At 28.5% G+C, this 21,533-nt stretch overlaps 3 protein-coding genes across 3 annotated transcripts; 2 read left to right on the forward strand and 1 right to left on the reverse strand.

Annotated features, from left to right (window-relative positions):
* Positions 1 to 9,086: 9,086 nt before the first annotated feature.
* On the reverse strand, positions 9,087 to 9,651 carry LOC130972954 (small polypeptide DEVIL 3-like). Its single transcript, XM_057897306.1, has one exon. The coding sequence runs from the start codon at positions 9,570 to 9,572 to the stop codon at positions 9,408 to 9,410; it is 165 nt and encodes a 54-aa protein (XP_057753289.1). The 5' UTR covers positions 9,573 to 9,651; the 3' UTR covers positions 9,087 to 9,407.
* A 6,145-nt stretch (positions 9,652 to 15,796) lies between these two features.
* Positions 15,797 to 18,857, forward strand: LOC130973691 (protein TAB2 homolog, chloroplastic). The gene is made up of 5 exons (XM_057898317.1): positions 15,797 to 16,362; positions 16,798 to 16,867; positions 17,648 to 17,819; positions 18,218 to 18,361; positions 18,462 to 18,857. Exons 1-5 carry the CDS (start codon positions 15,860 to 15,862, stop codon positions 18,719 to 18,721), a joined length of 1,149 nt encoding a protein of 382 aa, XP_057754300.1. The 5' UTR covers positions 15,797 to 15,859; the 3' UTR covers positions 18,722 to 18,857.
* Positions 18,858 to 20,028: 1,171 nt separating this feature from the next.
* On the forward strand, positions 20,029 to 21,291 carry LOC130973526 (allene oxide cyclase, chloroplastic-like). Its single transcript, XM_057898094.1, has 3 exons — positions 20,029 to 20,371; positions 20,457 to 20,578; positions 20,672 to 21,291. Exons 1-3 carry the CDS (start codon positions 20,122 to 20,124, stop codon positions 21,071 to 21,073), a joined length of 774 nt encoding a protein of 257 aa, XP_057754077.1. The 5' UTR covers positions 20,029 to 20,121; the 3' UTR covers positions 21,074 to 21,291.
* Positions 21,292 to 21,533: the final 242 nt, after the last annotated feature.

Below are 21,533 nucleotides of genomic sequence, written 5' to 3' on the forward strand. Positions count from 1 at the left end.
CGCACCCTTGCTAACTTAGGCATCGGAGTGTCTTTGCAGGTACCACCCCCCCACTCGCGAACACAAGTCGGACGGAGTCTCCCGAGCTGCATACTCAGACGGAAACTTCCCCCTTCACACGTTTGGGCCAGCCAACGCCATCCGTCCAATCAATCTCCGGTTACCCACCGTAACAATAATATATCATATTTAATATTTATAAAAAAATTTAGACTTTTAAAGTATTTAAAATATACAAATGTATTTATAATTAAATATAATAAATTTAAAATATCTATAATTTTATTAATAATAAAAAAATTATTTATATATGTAATTATATGTTAGCAGGTTTAGAAAGGTCTGACAGGCCAATAAAACTAATTAGTGAGTTTGAATTTAGCCTATTAATATATTAAAGCTTTTATATGAGCTTGAACTTGTACCTATTTTATAATAGGTCAGGACAGATTAAACACAGACTAGGCTATAAATCCGCAAGTCGTCTTGACTTTTTTTTACTCCTACTATTAACTAACGCAAACCCATAAATAGAGCTCAAATTCACTACAGATTAATCTTTATGTTATCAAAAAATATTGTGGAAAACAAATATCGTTGAATACGGTAAATAATTTTTAATTGGCAGGTAAGCAATTTAATGGGAAATTTGTTGAAATCGAAATTTTAAAACATTTTATGCTTAAAGCAAGAATCAAACATGCAATACTTGATTAAACATGGTCATGATTCAACTTGTAGAGCCTTGTTATTATCTTTAAGACTTTAAGTATAATATTACAGGTGTATTATTTGCTAGAAAAAGTCAACATAACTATTCCAGTATCCCTCACAAAAGACAAAGGATCTTCTACTTGCATTCTGAACTTGAACTGAATACAACTTTTTTTTTTCTCTTTTAAAAAAGATGCAGCATGTGAGGTGTTTCAGTTAGGCACATACTATTGCTAGAAGATACATACTCTGATCTATACACCGAAATTAAAGTAACAATTCTTTATTTTTATCCCTATCAAACGCCAAGTTAAAGTTAACCATCTCAATGCACTAAATATGTAAATTTTATGATACTTAAATTATAAAGCTCTTCCTCCCGATGGGTTAAATTTTTGGCTTCATATATCATAATGGATTTAAAATCATAGCAGATATTTCCATTTAATCTTGTGCAATTAAGAATTAATAAAAGAGAAAAGTTCAACGGTGAGTAATTTTACGTTATTTTTTTAATGATGGTAAAATTTTCTACTCAAAAAAAGAGAAAATGTGAGTGTTTACGGCTAATTTTTTTTATATGAAAAAAATATTAGTGTTTTTGTTGAAAATTAGAGTATTTAGTGTAATCACAGATGAGTAAATTTTTTAGGTGAGAAGTCAACACGTGAGGGGCGTGTTGCAACACGTGGGGGCATGTTGGACACATAACAGCATTCTGGCCAATACGTGGGAGCGTGTTGGACACGTGGCAGCATCTTAGCCAACACGTGGGGAGCATGTTGCACCACGTGGGGAGCGTGTTGCATAATATCCACAATACTATAAAACACTTCAAATATCAATATTCAACTAAAACACCATCTTTCTTTCCATATTAAAAATAATTTCTCAGTATTTACAAGATGACAATAAAAAATTCACATAAACTCAAATTAAAATACCACAATTTTATGTTATATCGGCCAATAATTTTAACCAACAATTCAATACTTTTAGTCTATCAGTCTAATAATATATGAATAAATTACTATTTGTATCTTTAAAAGATATAGACGCTGCAAATATACTTATATAAGAATAAAATGATAATTGTAATCACAGAAGATGGTCTCTGTATGCCAAGAGTACCTAAATGTTAATTACGTAATTGGTCCATTAGAATACTCTTGACACACTGAAGCCATTTTCCATAATTACAATTGTCGTTTTATTCTTATATAGATACAGTTGTTAATATCTGTATCTTTCATGGATACAAATAATAATTTATTTTATTATTTTTAGATAATACTTTTAAATATTAATAAATATTCTCCTTAATAAAACGGATATCTTTAATCAGTAGAACAGATGAAACATTCTTTTTAAGGTAGGGTCTTTCTTCCATGCATTACTTTCGGTCTTTTTTTTTCTCCCCTGGTCATATGCATTATCTTTGGTCAAAACAATGCAATTACTGATAAGTAGAGGTGATCTGTAACTTTCTGGTGCACTCTATTTGCATTGAGCTGTCAACTGAAGCACTCAACAGCACAATAATAATTTTCCTTAATAGTTTTTAAAGCTACAATATTGTGATAGCTACAATTCATCATCATGTGTTCAAATGTAGGTAAATTTAAGATATAAGTAGAATAACTCCTCTTAGAAATTTACTGTTCCTAGTAAAAGGAAAAGGTAATAGAAAAGAATCAAGATCAGAGGAGAGACCTGAAAAGTGAAAACCTTTGAGTATGATATTTAGTATTTACAGCAGTTAAAGGGTCAACAAGTAAATTTAAGAAAAGGACACCTTCTGAATTAAACTGGAAATATGCATGGGACCGGTTTGAGATTAGGATCTTATGCAGCTTATGCCAAAAAAAAAAAAAAAAAAAAAAAAAAAAAAAAAAAAACAAAAAGCAACTCTGGTTATTAAGGTGTTTCTTCAAACTAACATTCACTGACTGCATAGACTTGATTAAATTATTACTTACTAGCTAGTAAATGGAACAAAAATAATTGGGTAGCACAAAAAAAAGGTATAGAATTTGATCTTATCCTTTTAAAAGGATGATCAAATTTCAATATAAGACCAATATATATATATATATATATATATATATATATATATATATATATATATATATTCATGTGTTTTTATCTAACCATCAAATTTTTTGAAATAAGTAAATAAAATGACACTCATTCTTAATGTTACGTTTTGCAAGAATTATGATGAAGTAAGTATCATGATTTATGGGGAATCAACTACTGCAGTATTTTCAATGCTGACAAAATACAAGTTATTTTAATTTAGATCATGAACTGTGTCCTTTTTGTATTCACTAATTTATGTGGAAACAAAATTAAATAAGTCTTCACAAGTGAATACCGAATTCGGTGTCTGATAATTATTTTGAAGAATTACGAAATTTTCGAACAATTTTTTTTTATTTTTAATATTTAACTTCATGAGGCTTATTAATTTTTTTGTTAATAATCTCTCTTTAAAATATACTTGTGACACATTAATCACTAATATATTTTTTATTTAATTTTTATAAATAAAAATAATTTAACAATTACTGGTATTTTTTAGTTTTACATAATAAATTTAGCTAATTTAACTAATGTATTTAAAAAAGATAATAAAAAATAAAAATAAAAGCTAAACGACTTTGACAATAATTATTTTTAAAAGGTAACAAGACTCCCAACAAAAAAAATAGTTAATTCTTAATGAATAAATCAACAGTTTAACATGCCATATATACTTATTCCGTTAATATAAAAAAATATTGACAAAAAAAATAATCAATCTCACAAAAATAAATATCAAAAATAAAAAAATTATTTCTTCTTTTTAATTAAAAATTTTATTGTTTTTCAAAATAATTATTAGTACCATTCATTTAAAATTATTTCTCATTATAATTTGTTGCACAAATTAGTGAAGTTAGCTATAACTTGTTGAAACTAATTTGGATTGGTCGAATTGTCAGTTTATTAGTCCTCTTAAATAAGTGTTGGGGTTCGACGGACTCTTAAATAAAACTCATATTCACGATGAATTAGTCATTAACTTGTTGGATTGGAGAATAACGTGGACCCAAAAAAAAAGCTATATAACTTGTTGATGTGCACTTTAAAGGAACAACGGGAATGAAGTTGCCACATGGAATAATTCATCTATGTGCTACATTTTTTTTCCCAATAAAAGAAAGATGATATATTTTATTAATATTTATCTTAATAGCTATAATAGTCCTTGAATGTTGGACACATACATGATTGTCTTTATAATGTTTCGGACCACATGCATTTAGGTCATAACCATAGCCACCTCAGTGCCTCGTCAGCTTCTATCTCCTTCAGATCAGTACTACTCTTTATCCTTGCATTGTAATCTTATTAGCTTGCTATATATTATTATTGCATTTTTGTTAGGTCACTATGCTGGTAATTAATGATTATGGTGATGATGGTACTACTATACGTCTATACATAAATCATCATCATCATCATCATGTTATCTTCAAATAGTACTAACATTATGAGTAGCATCTAAGAAATTGAATAAAACAATTCAGCTAGCGACCATAAAAGGTATAAAAAAAAGAAAAACAAAGTATCTAAATATATAATTACTATTATAGGATAATCCATAAATATATTATATACATGTATGATCATATAAAATTATCAAAAATAGTATGTATATATAAAAAATCTACTACTAATAAATTAATTATTATATATTTTTGTATAAATATATATAATATTTAATTTATTTTAATATATATTTTATATGAATAATTTGATAATTATTTTTTTTTTACACATAACATACTTATAAAATTATATAAGAAGTGTATGTTACATTCTCTAAAGAAATAAATATATGTATTTTCTAAAAAGAGTTTATATTACGATTAATATTAACATTGATCAAAATAAAATTAGATTCAAGCCAACTAAACATGAATATAAAATTTATTTTAGGAATGGAAGAATATTATTTTGCATTCGGTTGAAATTTCTTTAATTTTCACAAATTCTTTTTACTTTGAAATTTGAACCATATAAAAAAATATTTTAAGAGAAAAGAAAAGACTCATCATATTTAATATATAGATAAGAGTTATACAATTCATATTTATATTAATTTATATAAATATATTTTGATCAATTATTTAAAAATAAATTTTTGTATGCTTTTAATTTGTATATTTAATACGACTTCTTAGAAAAATTTAGAAATCTCTAATAAATTTAACCGTGTGTATTTTATTGTGCTAGAACTTAATGAGTTGCGCAAATTAAAATAATTATAAAAATATTTTTTTAATTTCATGTAATTATGCTATTTCTAAATTTTTTTTAATATATCAAAGGAATTATCTAAATTGAGATTCACACTCTGAAAAAATTACATAAAATAATTCATTGAATATATTCATAATTACACAAATAAAAAATATGTTAAATAAGTTAAATTTATTTACAATTTAAAAAAATATATTTCAAATATAAATACAAAAAAATAAATATTTTTGATAGATCACACGAGTTCATACACTAATAAAATTGTATAAAAAGTGTTAGATTCTCTAAAGAAATAAATATGCATTTAGCTTTTAGTTTAGATTCAGAGAATGTTGATATCACAGCATGTTACAGACTCATGATCATCACTACTCTCACATTTTAATTTTCTTTCAAGAAACTTTTGTCTCCATATACATAATGCATGAATAGATGAGTGTCATGATTTTATCCCTTGCACAAAGGACTGTGATCATGAGGAACAAGTGAGGGTAGCCATTCATGTGTCCATGATTTTTTGATGTGTCCATGATTTTAGACATACAACAAAGACTAATGGGTTTGGGTGATGGGCCCCAACATCTTAAAGCAGGTGGGCCCATCCATTTGGGTTGGGATAAAAAAGAAGAAGAAAAGAATAAAAAAAAGGACAAGAGGGTAATGGTGAATGGTTACTTAATGGTGGCATGATGGAGAAGAAGTACTACAGACAGGGGGCAATCAGCAATGTGAACTGTGAAGTTGTGATGAGTGTGTGAGTGAATTTGCATGTGTGCATCATAAAGCTGCCACTTTGACCAATCAATACTCTCTTTTTTTTGTTCTTTTTTTTCATCACTGCTTAACTGAATCATGGGGTCCCTCCTATTCTTAAATGATCAATTTTGCTCCATCAATGCCATCAAAATTATGTTAAATATTCAATCAAGATCCTTATTTTTTTTACTTTTCATGGGATATAACGTATTTTAATCATTCTTAAATCTCAATAATCAGAGAAATTTAAACTCACAATCTATAACTGAGTATAAAAAAAATATATCGTTTGAGTTATAGTTTATTGGTCTATTAATTAATGCCAATATATTAGGTTAAATGTATAAATGTTGGGTTTTTTTTTAAGTTATTACCTGGTGATTTTGGATTTTAATATTTGACTAAAATGATCTCTAATAAAAAATATATATTTAATTTAGAAAAAAAAATCATATTATATGTTAACTTTTATTAGATTGTTTGGCTTCACTTCTCACTGTATAATACTCAAGCTAAGCATCTATTTTATATATATAGTGATTTTACATGAGAAGAGTTGATTAAAGTTGTTGAATCTTGTATCGATAATTAGAATAATAATTTGAACATAAAATTACACACACAACATTTTTTATTGATTATTATTATTTAAGATTTTGGCAACTTTGAATCTTAACTATATTCTTATAAAATTTTATTTTGATATACTAACGGTATAAAATATTTTATATAATTATTTAAATATTTATTCTTTTAAATAATTATTTAAGTAGTCGACGTAAAAAATAATTTTTATTGATATAATATTATATAATTGAATACAAATACAAAATTATTTTTTATTAACAATATATTAAAATTAAATTCATTTATACGACCTAAAATAATAATTATGTCATTCACTCTCCTATATAAATTGATTCCTCTAACTCTCAAATTCTATATGAAAGATCCATGTTGTTTATAATTGTTGCTTTAGTTTATAGAGGGTAATAAAGGAGGTAGGGCAAAAAGTGAAGAGAGACACTATTTGAGTCTGACGACAATAATGGGACTGCACGAGTGCAAGTAAATGTTTGAAGCCATTAAATTTTCGTATGACCACATTGGAAGATTTTTTTCCATATCCATTAAATTTTGGAGGACTTGTGATGAAAAGACAAGTCAACATTTCATACATTCAAGCAACGAGCTAGGCCTAAGCAACAAGCAATAATGTGTATATATATCAAAGCATAAGTGTGCAAATATTAATATGAATTAATATATATATATATATATATATATGTGTATATATATTAAATATTACTAAGGATAAACCACAAATTGTTATTTGTTTATATTTTTGGAAAGGAAAACAGCATACTAGAACTTATTAGAACCCATTAGAGATATCAGAAGCAACGTATATTATACGAAAATTGCTCATATCATCACATTGCAATATATTGAGACCAATTGGGGAAACAATATAATTTATGATGTATATAATATAATCAAAACTTTAATTTTGAGAATTATATATAATTATTGCTTGAACCTACATTCAAAATGATTACAAGTTTTACATTTTTCAAAAAACAAGATATCTAAATAATTTATAAATATAAAATATTCTTCATTCAAAAGTTAATTTTTAAAGTTGAATTAAGTCTATTAAATTTTATTTTTATCATGATATCAAAGTATATTAGATTTAATATTGTTTGACAATTTACTTGCAAATGTTCATGTTTCAGATTATTATTCGATTCTTGAATGTGAAGAGTGTATGTGTATTAAAAATCACATCACATACATCTCTAATCTCAATAATAATGTTCATGGATAATTTATAAATGTGAGACATTATAATATATATTAATTTATGCAAAATACCTTAATGTAAAAAATTATATTAAATAATAAAGTTAAATCGCGTAAGCAAATGTCAGGAGTTTGAATCTCGTCTTATTCATACGGCAATTTATTAGTCAACGAAAAATCTTTAAATAAAGCTCCGATCTACAACAAATTAATCATTGACCTACCAAATTAAAAAAATATCGTGATAATTAAAAAAAACAAAGTTAAAAATGTGGCATAAAATAATAAAGCAAGACAAAGAAAAAGAAAGAAAAAAATTACATGTGGCCAACGAATTATAACTCAAATAACATAGTCTTTTCGTATACTTATTACCTAGAAGTCGCAAATTCAAAACTCACTCCTCACTTTGGGAAAAAAAAAAAAAAACCTACATGTGATAAAGCATTGATTTCTAAGCTTCTAAATGTGGTGTGGCTGATGGTGTGAAACGTCTTTTATGCTTGGTAAGGATGAGCAAAACCTAGAAGGCAAGGTCTACTATCAACAAAAGTTCTCATAAACTAACCACATGTGCTTGCATTCAGTGGAAAGCACAATAGTAATACTATCTCATAATGTCTCAATTACAATCATGAGGATCGGAAATTAAACTCAAATAAAATAACATAATAAACTCCTACATACAAAACTAACACTAACAATTTCTAGATGACATATATAGGTCTCTATTAATAATAAAACAAAACTCTATATAAGATACTTTTATTTTTTTTATTTTTTTGAATTACAGGAATAGGAGAAGTGTTATGAAATAGTGACACGTACATCAAAGACGACAAATGTGAATAGAGGGAATATAAAACGGTAAGAAAAACAATTCTTCTCCATGAAATGATGGAAGAAAATGGCAATAAGAGTCATATCATTGGGCACACACACATGTGATCCACAAAGCTCTTTTTTCTTTTTTCAAAATGCAATACATGAAACTCTGAGTTGACAAGACCTGAGCAAATAGAGCCTACGTAAAAGACACTAACACACTCATGAGCTCATAACCACACCCACGTACGTGTCCTTCTTGCATTGTAGGTTTTTATTTTTTTTTAATTTATTATAGGTCCTATTAATTAATAAGGTATTTTCCCTTTTTATTTCTAACCTTTACTTTGATATTTCAAGGAAATATTCCCCATTTCCCCTCTAGCTAATCATGAAAAGAACCTTCAATTATTTAGTTTTCTTTACCATAAACAACCTTTAATTATTACTAATTCTAAAAACTATATAAGATTTTTACCTTATTGTATATATTGCCTCTAAAGAAATTAACAAGATTATAAATAAATAAAATATATCAACTTGACAAGCTAAGGAACAAAAACATTCAAATATTTCTGATCATGATGAGATATTGAAGAGTACAAAATATGAACTGAAAATTTTAATACTATTAAAATGCTTTTGCATGTAGGAAAGAAAGATTTGAGGCATGATCATAATATATATATAAATGAAAACTTGTGTCAAACTAACATTTCTTTCTCTCTCTCTCTCTCTCTACTAGCTAGCTAGTATTTACATACAAGTGATGATGATAATATATAATAAATTAAAGAACAAGATAGACCATGCCCTTAACTCATATATATGATGCTTGATTGAGACTTGGATTATCCTTGATTTGAAGGAACACATCACCACCATATCCAAAAAGGGAATAATAATAATAATAATAATAATGAAACAATAGTGGTTGATTGTTGTTAGAGAATGCATGCATATAGAAGCATAGAAGAAGGTTCTTCATTAACTCATCAATCATGCCAGCATAGAAGCATAACAACACATCTTCTAATTATGTAAAGTCTTCCTTTTTGCTCCCTAATATACCCTCCAAGCCTTCTACATGATACCTTCTTCTTTGAAGAAGAAGAAGAAGAAGAAGAGGAACCTCTTCTCATTGATTCACTATTACTCATATTTGATTGATAAACCTTAACACTTGTACACTTCTCAAACAATGGAGAATTGGAATGTTTGAGTGAGTGTGTTGAAGGCTCAAAGCTTAAAGAAAGAAAGTGTTATATATAGAGATGGAGGATTGAAAGGGGGTTCTTATAGAGCAAAGCGTGCGTGGTGTGGTCCATGGTTCCCATAAGAAAATGTCCCCTAGGCCCCCCATCATTTCAGATTCCATGCTCCCATTTTTTGTTTCCCTCTCTCTCTCTCTCTTTCTTCTTAGCACTAATATTAATGTGGCATCAACCACCAAGATATCTGGTCGGCCAATATTGAAATTAAACCAAACAAACTAATAATACTCATGTTTATTCAATAGTGATACTAGTTAATTTCCCCCCACTCCAAATTCCATGCAAAGCATCTTAATTACACGGAAAAAAAAAGTATAAGAGGAGTGTTAGGAGACCAACACTTAACTATTAAAAAAAAATTGAATTATTTTATATCATTAGATACAATCTCACACCATTAAAAATATTATTAATAGTTAATTGATGACTAAAAATCACAAAATCTACTGGTTTCCTAAAATTTTTTAAAGTGTAATTGGTAATGTTAAAAAGAAAAAAATATCTTATTTAATATTTATTAATTTTAATAATAATTAATAAATACTAATTAAATAAAATAAATTTTAACTAATTTTTTTTGTTACTAAATATTTTCTATCTATAATAGAGTTAGCATAATAACCTAAATGATATGTATTTATAAAGGTGATATATGTATTGTTTGTTTTTTTTTTTAATTTTATTTTATCTTTTGAGAAAGGGTCATATATATTTTGATTTAGTTTATTCTTTTAATTAAAAAATATCAAATTTGATTTTTAACATATTTTTTATTATAAGACTTCTATCCTTTTCTTTTATAAAATTTATAGTCGTAATTTGAATTTAAAAAATACTCAAAAATTAGTAGAGTTTACTAGTTTTTATTATTATTTTTAGTTATTAATTTAATTTTTTTGTCTAATAATTAAATAATATATTTTTAATCTATATTTTTAAATATTAATAATTAATTATTGACCAAAAATAATAATTTTTTAATGTTCTAACATTTCTCATATAAATAATATGATTCAGATCTTAGTGATGGTTGAATTAGGTCATAAGAAAAAGTGATACATTCATCATATACCTAATTAATAGAAGGCCATCTATCTTAGATATTGGAGCTTATTTTCCATGCTTTCATGACTATGTTATACATACGGACCTCATAATTAGGCCAAGAAACAGTGAAGAAGTTTCCTTGTCATGTCATGCGACTATAGTCTACTATTATTTATTAGCACTCTCACATCAGCCATATGTATGAAATTTCGTGAAATCAACTTTAAAGTATTGCTTAATTAGTTGTTTATTTTTAGCACGGGTTACTATATATATTGTGCTACAACAAGGATATTATTTAGTGACATTTTTATTTACATTATTTCTCTTTAATCTCTTGATATAAGATTGAAGACCAAAAATATATGTCATAATAATGAGTTTAATTTTAATACTATCACAATATAAAAAATTTATATATTTAAATAATGAGTTTAATCTTGATACATTAATAGTGTAAAGTGTTTTACACAGTCATACAATTACATCTGTTCTTTCGGATGACTATTTACGACGATCAATATGAAAAGTAGTTATTTTTACTGATGTAGCATTACGTAATTGAATGCATGTGTAAAATTATTTTACATTAGCAGTGTATCAAAATTAAATTCTTTAAATAATATTTTAAATATTAAATTTAAAAATTAATTCTTCTTTTATATAATAAATAATAATATATAATTATTTATTTATGTGCAATTTTTTTATACTAATAATAGATGAAAATTAAAATTATTATATTTATTTGGTGACGTAATTAACTGTGTGGAAGAAGATAAAACAAAAAACAAAAACTGGTGAATCTGAAATTATTCAGGATGATGACTTCTTTAAACCCGACCAATTTAATTATTATTAGTGCATTTTAGGGTTTCATCCTAACCTAACACCGAACGTAATCCCATATGTTTTCTCTTGTGCTCCACCCATATCACTTGGAATATCAGCTTCTTAATCAGCTTTTAATTATTTTTTAATAAATATATATCTTTCCCCTAGTCTTTGGGCCGGGAGCACAAACAAAAGTTTTGTCTTGCACTATTATGTCATTAATTAGTGCCATAATCTTTTATATATCCCTTAAATTGCACTTGTCCTAACATGATGGCAAAGATGAAAAATGTCAAACTTTTAAACTTATTTTTAGGGGTGAGTAAGGCACGATTATCCGATTATCCGTCCAAATCCAAACCAAATCAATTAAATTAGTTTTAGAATTATCGGGTAATCGAGTTTAATCCGAGTCAAATCGATGGTTATTTCTAATAATTAGTTCGGATATCGATTCTGGGAGTGTGAAATTTGAACTAACCTGAGAACTCGATCATATATTAATTAAATAAAAAATATATATTTCTATCACATTTTTATATTTAGCTTTTAATATGTTTGAATTTTAATGTGTTTAGTGTTTAATATGTTTGAATTTTAATGTATTTAGTTTTTAATGTATTTGATATTTAACATGTTTGGATTATTTTTATTGATGTTACATATTTGTTGTACTTGCTGAATTTTTAAGATAAAAATTTAGATTTATTTATTAATTTCAAAGTCATCGGGTATCCAATTATCCGAACCGAACTAATCCGTTTAAAAACGAATTGGTTCGGTTCGGATACATATACAAAAAACACAAATCCGAATCAAACCAAATCAATTACTTTAATTGGTTCGATTCTAATTTTACCTTGAATCAGAACCAAATCGACCTGTGCTCACCTATTTATTTTTCTATTTCCAATAAAAATTAATTTTTAAGATAACTTATCCTCCAAAAGAATAAGATAGAACAATGCATAATTAGATAACTTATCCTTACTTAAAGCTTGTTGGATTATTTATTACATTCTTTTTAGTTGTAGTATTATCATATCCATCAAATCACTTGAGCCAAAACTAACAATAAAGCAAAGTCAATCAGGTTTTTATTAAGGAAATGGGGGTTAAACCATTGTTAATGCTAAAGCAGACAGAGAGGAACATACATCAAACAAAAACTTAAGGAAAATATTATTTAAAACGGTAACAAATCTATTTTAATAGAGAAAAAAGGAAGTTGAATGTGGCTTAAGCATGGGCATGAAATATAAAATGTGATTTTTTTTCACGTTGAAGGGGTCCACGGATCCACCCCAATCTATATTAATCCACCAGTAAGATTTGTTTGCCTATTCTAAAGTGGTGACCATTTGACACTTTAATTTAAGGGTAAATAAATTATATATATATATAAACCGTAATTTTATCTAACAATAATAAATAAAAGACTTTGTTAAGTAGACAATAAATTTTGTGAACAATGTGAATAATAAATTTTAAAATTGGCCTAATAAAATAAAAATATACTACACCCAAAATTATTCACATAAATCTTAATATTAGAATAACTATTCGCACACCTAGTGAATTAAACATCTGATATATTCCATTATTCACATTATTTAATATTTTTATTGTCTACCCATATTTTTCTATAAATTAATAAAATATGTGTCTAAATAGACACATGCTCTAAAAATAAAATTAGAATTCTCTCTTATAACTATAGAACATACTATAATATAAATGAAAAATATTTGTTAACTAAAATAAATTAATTAAAAATAATAAAAATTTATTTTATTTAATATTCATTAAATATTATAATAATTAATAAATATTAAATAAGACTTTTTTTTTTGTTTTTCTAACATTATTATTATAAATTTGTAAGAATGAGGTACCAAGTTACGGCAAACTTTTTTTTTTCTAAGTTTACGTTTCTATGACAATAAAATACTCCAACAATTAAATCGGTAGAGATTTAATAGGTATTAAAATTTTGGTCAAATAAAATATTTTGGAAATGTTAAATTATATATATATATATATATATATATATATATATATATATATATAGTATTTAAAAAGAGATTTTGAAAATAATCTAAATATATCCACGTATAATTTACATACGTAGATATGATTTAACTTAGGTTATTTATAGATTGCTATACTTCTAAAAGAGTATTTTTAGACTAATCACTATTTTAATCCAACCTAAGATTTGGACCGTAACACGTGTCTATGTTCATTCAATACAATAATATTTTAATATATATGATTAACTTGTTCTGAAAATATTTTTAATAATAGATACAGTTCATTATCTAAGTACTGAACAAACATTGCATATAAAGAATAATTTATTTCCGTTTTGGGTGTGTTTCATTATTAAAGATTATAAGCAAAAAACGGCATGGGAACTTTAAATATATGTCTAGAAGGGCTTCATTGATTCACTATATATCAACATTATATTGTCTAAACAATGTTCCTTTCTGGCTTTGGTCTAAGAATACCTTAATGGACGAAAACACAAAGCTGTATTGCACTAAGAAGACATCCCAACACGTGAAATGCTCGTGATTGGCATGGCCACTGCCTTTCATACTGTAGACAAAACCAAGATTTATTGCTTGCTCTTCACAATCTTGTAATCCACCTTGTCCACCTCATGTTTCAATGAAAAACAAAACAAATCTTAAATTTTTTCACGGATTAGATTTTTTATTTTCCCAATTAAGTTGAACAAAACAAACAAATTAAAAGAATTGGTGGTGATAATTCGGTACATTTCTTGATCTAATTAACTAAGACTATAATGCACGTTTAACCATGCCCTATTAGTACGGTGCAGTGTACTTGGTTACCAATTGATCATTGCCTATAAGACAATGTACAAGAAGTAGAGAAACGCTAATTTAATTCGGAAAATCATCATTGGAGATCAGAGCTTAAATTAAAGCATGCATTATTTCTTGTATAGTGTTTAGTCTCCCCATAATTGGATTTTGGATCAGTTGAGAATCTTATACGTAAATTTCACTAAACATTGAGCGAAATGTGGACTTGTAAAACACTATTTATATATAATCTTTAATTTTAGTAGAACATTTTTAAGTTTTAATAGTGTTTTTTTTTTAATTTTTACAATATTCTTTGATCCGACGTGAATTTGAGCTCCATTTAAGTATTTATCGACTAATAGAGTAAGGTTTATTTATGGGTACGGAATATAGAGATATTGAATTAATGTATTTTGTATCCATCATAGACAGAAAAAATACAGAGACATTAATAAGACACAACATATTTTTTTTCTTTTATTATTTTTGTTATTTTTTTATTGTTATACTTTTTTCCAATTTTTTTTTAAAAATAAAAATAAATTAGACTTTCATAATTTATTCAAGTTTATTACTAAATAAAATATAAGAACACTAATTTGTCGCCTCTATTTTTTGTATCTTATTTTTAGTGTCATAACTTTTTTTATTCTCAAAACCAAACGCAGCCTAACTTACTGCATACTCAAGACAAGAGTCAATTCTAAGACTTGCATAAACCAACAAATGAGTTAATCATTTGACTAATTCAAATTAATTATTTTAACCATAAAATACTAAAATTTAAGAGCCATGGTTAAAAAAATTAATATTTTTCTAAAAAAATCATTGTTTAAATAATGGATACTGTTGTTATTGTTGCAGTGAGCAATAATTAGGAAGTTCAAGTAACTGTTGGTTTTGTAACTTTTATTTGGCTGTTACCTGAAGTTGATGGGCGGCGCCACCACCACTTGTAGATATGGTGTGTGTGTTTGGCTGCAACTTATTGGAACTATATGCAGCATGCAGCAGCAGAATGTTTGAGCATATCATATGTTATTGCTTCACATTTATTAATTGATTGCATCTAAGATTAAGAAGAGATATTCCATATTCTCTTCCATATTATCTTCTTTTTTTAATACGAATAACTTTTTTTTGTTCTGTCAGAATAATATTTATAAGATTGAGAATTGGGTCTAAACTCTTAAAAGTCTTTTTTTTGGTCAAGAATTGGGTCTAAAGTCTAAACTACAAGTTTGGGCTACTAAATTGGGCCTATACAGCTTTCTTTGAATAGCCCAACTAATTTGGGTGTTAAATGGCCCAAATAAGCCCAAAACAACAGAGGCGCAAAAAAAAAGAGAATATGATCATTATCATGATTCATGAACATTAACCGAAACATGTGGCAGAGGATAACTACCTCAGAACAACAAACTCTCTGATCAGTTAAACAGAGTTGAAGCCATGGCAACTCTGAGCTTCAACCACACCACAGTTAGAACCCCAAAGCCCAAACACTTCACTATAAACCCATCAAAACCTGTTAGAATATCTTTAATCACTCCCTCAAACAAAAACATAGTTAGGAACCTCCCACTACTCCGCCATTTCCGTACATGTTCATCGGTGTCTGAGAGCTCCGTGTCGATCCAGAAGGAGAAAGAGGAGGAAGAAAAGAAGGATTTTGAGGATGAAGACGATGACCCAACTGCGGAAATGTGCTATCTTGACCCTGAAACTGACCCTGAGTCCATAACTGACTGGGAACTCGATTTCTGCTCAAGGCCCATTCTTGATGTTAGAGGGAAGAAGCTTTGGGAGCTGGTTGTGTGTGACAACTCGCTTTCTTTGCAGTACACTAAGTATTTTCCCAACAATGTCATTAATAGCATCACGCTTAAGGACGCTATTGTCACTATTTCGGAGGAGTTGGGTGTCCCTTTGCCTGAAAAAATTCGCTTCTTCAGGTACTTGATTTCGGTTTTTAAGTTTGAAGTTTATGCATTCTGTGTGTTTGTACAATTGTCTCATTAGGTTTGGCAGCTGAAAATATAAATTAATCAAATAAAATATTCGTTTATCACCTAAGTTACTTTTTTGTGCCAAAAGCTGAGAGCTTTTTAGCTTGTGAGTAGAAGCTGAGATATGGAAATTTTGTAAAAGCAAAGGAGGGGAAAAGAAAATCACTTGTAATGTTCATAAACAAATGTTCCGTTAGGCCTTAGCCAGTGACTTCAGCTGTCAAATTTCTTCAGCAATTAGAGGAGACTAAAATTAGATAACAGAGCATGGCATTCTGATTCTATCTAGATTTACAGGCACTTTTGTACAAGAATATTCTTTTACTTGGTGTTCATAGTATATAGTATGGAATGTTGATTACTTTTGTTGTTACTTTGTAGGTCACAGATGCAGACAATTATTACAAAAGCATCTAAGGAGCTCAACATAAAATCTATTCCAAGTAAACGGGTGTGTATGATATTTATTTTTTTAATATCGCTTTGCTATAGGTTTTGCCAATTTCTTTTCCTTTTTCTTAGTACATTCAATAATGTTTTCTCACATTTGCTGCATCATTGATTGTGTGACTATGCACTCCAATTGACTTATCAAAGGGAATAAGTAGATAGTAAAGAGTCAATCCAATCACTTGATATCGGTTATTTTACATTTGGACTTTATTAGTAGTATATAAATTTCCATTTAATCCAAAAAATTGTAAACCATTCTCAGCTAGGTCATAACTTATTACATGTTGGATTAGAAAGTTTTCCAAAGCTGCAGAAGGTTAGTTCGATTAGTACAATTTGCTTGGTAGTGAACTCAGTGCTTCACGAAATTAATTAGTGTTACAGTGACTCAATGAGGTAATAAGAATTGTAAAGCAGTTTTGGCAATGTTTCAAGAGTTAGCTTGTTCTTGTTGCACTAGACTAAAATATTGAGTATTAAGGATCTTCATGAACTTGTCTAAATTTTTCAAGATACATTATTATCTCCTACTCCCCTGATTGGTTTGATTATTCATTTAAGTGGTTCAAATACTCCACAAATTAGGTCTGTACATAAGTTTCCCAAATTAATGGCACCTCTTGGCTATTGTGTGTAGGGTGAAATACCTCTATTATCTGTGTGCTTAAAATGAGGAAATATAACTTCCTGGTATATTTAGAATCTTATTTTGATATTGATTCATTGAGTTCACACATCAATTTTGTATACTTAATGTGATTCATATGGTCCCTTTCAGTGTTTGTCATTACTTCTATGGCTAGAAGAGCGCTATGAGACTGTATATATGCGGCATCCTGGATTTCAACAAGGATCCAAGCCTCTTTTGGCCCTAGATAATCCTTTCCCAACAGAACTTCCAGAGAATTTGTTTGGGGAAAGATGGGCATTTGTTCAATTACCTTATTCAGGTAAATTGGCCACAGCTCGCATGTCATTTAATTCGCAATTGCTCGACATACGATACCCTTAGGCTGTGTTTAGTTTGTGTCTTCATTTTTAGTATCCTAAATTAAAAATAGTGAAAATAATATAACACTAAGTTTTGCTTCCATTTCTTAAACAAGAAAACAGAAAATGGAAATAGAAATCAAATAGACCTTACCTTTCCCTTTTACTCATCAATTTCCTTACACTAATTTGAGTTATGGATCCTATCTATATTACATAGATTATATTGCTTGCATTTTACAACGGATTGAAGCTTTTTCTCCTTACTTTTAGAAATCTGAATTTCATGCTTTAGTATTTTGAGTTATCTTCATATGGTATACCATACCTCTCTAACTTCCAATAATCCATTCTTAAGCTGTTCGAGAGGAGGTTTCATCTTTAGAGACAAAATTTGTGTTTGGCGCTGGGCTTGATCTTGATTTATTGGGTATTGAAATCGATGACAAGACATTGATCCCCGGACTTGCTGTTGCATCTTCTCGAGCTACAGCATTAGCAGGTACATAACTGCAAATCATCATTCATTTTATCCTCCCAAAAAAAGCAGTAGAATTTTCTTCCACATCATTCTTATGAATTATGATCATTTGGTGGCACAGCTTGGATGAATGGATTGGAGATCTGTGCCGTAGAAGCAGACACTGCTCGCGCGAGCCTTATTCTTTCAGTTGGAATTTCGACTCGGTATGTATACGCCACCTATAAGAAGACTCCAGTGACAACTAGTGAAGCTGAAGCTTGGGAAGCAGCAAAGAAAGCTTGTGGGGGTCTGCATTTTCTTGCCATCCAAGAAGATTTAGATTCTGAAGATTGTATTGGTTTCTGGCTTTTGCTTGATTTGCCTCCTCCACCTGTATAATCTTACAAATAATGATTATTATGGTTGAATATTCAGTGTAACAAAACATTATTATCATAGAAATGATTAGATTTCATAAGCTTGTTCCTCATCTTATGGCAGTTCTTCCATTCTCAACCTCTGTAGATTTTACCATTTCTGTAAATAATTTAAAGCCTAAAGAATTTGAACTAACTGATGTTTCAACTTTCAAGCCTAGCATAGGTGTGCCTTACATTAGTTGGCTAATCATATTTTGATGTTGACATGGAGCTTTATGGGTTTTATGTTTTTTATATTTTCAAAAGCACCACACCAAACACCTCTAACATTGGAATAAAAATAAATTGTTATTAATTAATTATATATTAACAAAGAAAATAAATTTGGTTGCTAACAATACTGAAGTCAAAATGATATTTGTTATAAGAGTATATGCATAGTGGTTTTTTTTTTTTTTTTCAAAGAAAGCATGTTCATTAATAAACAAAGATGAAACTAGACTACTATGAAAAGGTGCAGCAACCTGTATATAAAATAAACCAATAGCTAGTATATAAATCCTTTAAAGCATGGACACAAGCACATTACACTATAAAATTTCAAATTCAACCATTGTTAGTGGATAATTTTGATTCTCTCTTTATTTCTCTTTGTGATCATTCATACATGTATCTTGTGTTATAATGTAGCACTGTTGCTTACAAAATTGCCCACACTAAAATCTTTCACTATTGAGCAACAATAATGAATTGATGACTTAAACGCATAAGAATGCACTCAACAGTAAGAAAGAATAGCAATGACATTTAATATCAATAACACAAAATAATGCAGTACATGATTTAATGGATGAGCTTAATTAATTGAAGTTAAAACAACTTCAATCTTTTAATACTATTGTTTCTACAGATGTGTATGCATTAGTCAATTGTTTGAATAAAAAAGGATCAAAAGCTCGTGGGCTTAAAATAAATGAATCAAATAACACATGAATTGGAATCTAGTGTGATAATTGTTAGTATTTTGTTTCCTCCCTCATCACCAAAACAAAAAGTAGCAAATTCCCAACAGAAGAAAATGAGGCACTATATATTGTACCGTCCACTTTTGCCTCTAGCCATCATTGACTATTTGACCCTCATCAAAATAATGGTTCTTTTACATTTCACAATTTCCATCACATGGTTCATACTTCATATTCCTACCACCGTCCACCTGTTTAGCCGGTAAGCCAATACAAGTTCACACACTACATTCAAATTTCGTTGTCCTAACTTCTTATGCTATTATTCCCTATATATAAAACCACCATTTGCCAACCCTTTTTCATCACATTCAGTCACCAACTTTTGTGTTATACCAATACCAATATCTCTAAATATTTAAGTTTGATAAGATTATTAGCAATATCATTGATCATGGCCTCATCAAGCTATGCTTTGAGAACAATCCCTGCTTCTTCTATTAGGCCTGCTAACACATCATCAAGATCAATTTTCACAGCCCCACCTATCAAATCATCACTCTTACCATTCACTTCACCATCAAACACATCAATCACTAGAAGCCTCAAGCTTAACTCCACTTTGCCACACTCTTCCTACTTCACTTCAGTTCCTAAGAAATCATTCTCTTGCAAGAGCCAGGCTGAGTCATCTGAAGCTGCAGGTACATACATAGATCTTGTTTTTAATTTCATTTGTTTTATTGATGTCATATGATGTTTATGTTTATTGTGCACAATGTTATGTAGAGAGGGTTCAAGAACTGAGTGTTTATGAGATCAATGAACGTGACCGTGGAAGTCCCATTTACCTTAGATTGAGCCAGAAAACTGTGAATTCCCTTGGTGATCTTGTACCCTTCACTAACAAGGTAATTTATTTTTTATGATTGAATTATGTTAGTGATCAAACATCATCATATGATTATTCATATTATAATCTTTTCAATTATATTATTATGCAGTTGTACACTGGAGACCTTCAAAAGCGCATAGGCATAACAGCAGGTATCTGCATTTTGATCCAAAACAAAGCAGAGAAAGGTGGTGATCGTTATGAAGCAATATACAGTTTCTACTTTGGTGACTATGGCCACATTGCTGTTCAGGGTCCATACTTGACCTATGAAGACACATACCTTGCTGTCACAGGTGGTTCTGGAATCTTTGAAGGTGTTTCAGGCCAAGTCAAGCTTCATCAAATTGTGTACCCTTTTAAGATCTTGTACACTTTCTATCTTAAGGGTATTAAGGATTTGCCAAAGGAGCTTATTGTTGAAACTGTTGAGCCTAACCCTTCTGTTCAGGCCTCTGATGCTGCTAAGAATCTTGAGTCACATGCTACAGTTCCTGGTTTTACTGACTAATAAACTTTAGGCTCTTATTCTTATTTTTTTGATGTTATGGCTGCCTATAGTTATTGAATAATAAGTGGGGTGGCTATGATGTTTTTTTTTTTAATGGTGGTAGATTTAATAATGGTTTTAGTATGTAGTTGGTGGATGGTTGTTAGGTATGAAAAGCTTGATCATTTGGAACTCTTTTTAATAAGAAATTGATGAGAAATGCTTTTGTTTTTAGTTAATATTTTGTTGAGGGAATTTTATATTGAAAGTTCTTACATGTGATGTTGATAATTGTAATGTGACTCAATGTTTATTATCATAAAGCTATGAAGAGTTGACCATAAATAAGGTTTACTTTTATGTAATTGTTAAATCATGGGTAGCTTAAAGGCTTATTTGGATGTTGACACAAATAAATAAATAACATTACATTATTTGGATGGAGTTATAGTGATGACATTCTTAGTGGACTAGTAACTGG

Source organism: Arachis stenosperma, chromosome 4, assembly GCF_014773155.1.
Source record: "Arachis stenosperma cultivar V10309 chromosome 4, arast.V10309.gnm1.PFL2, whole genome shotgun sequence".
NCBI classification, from domain to species: domain Eukaryota; kingdom Viridiplantae; phylum Streptophyta; class Magnoliopsida; order Fabales; family Fabaceae; genus Arachis; species Arachis stenosperma.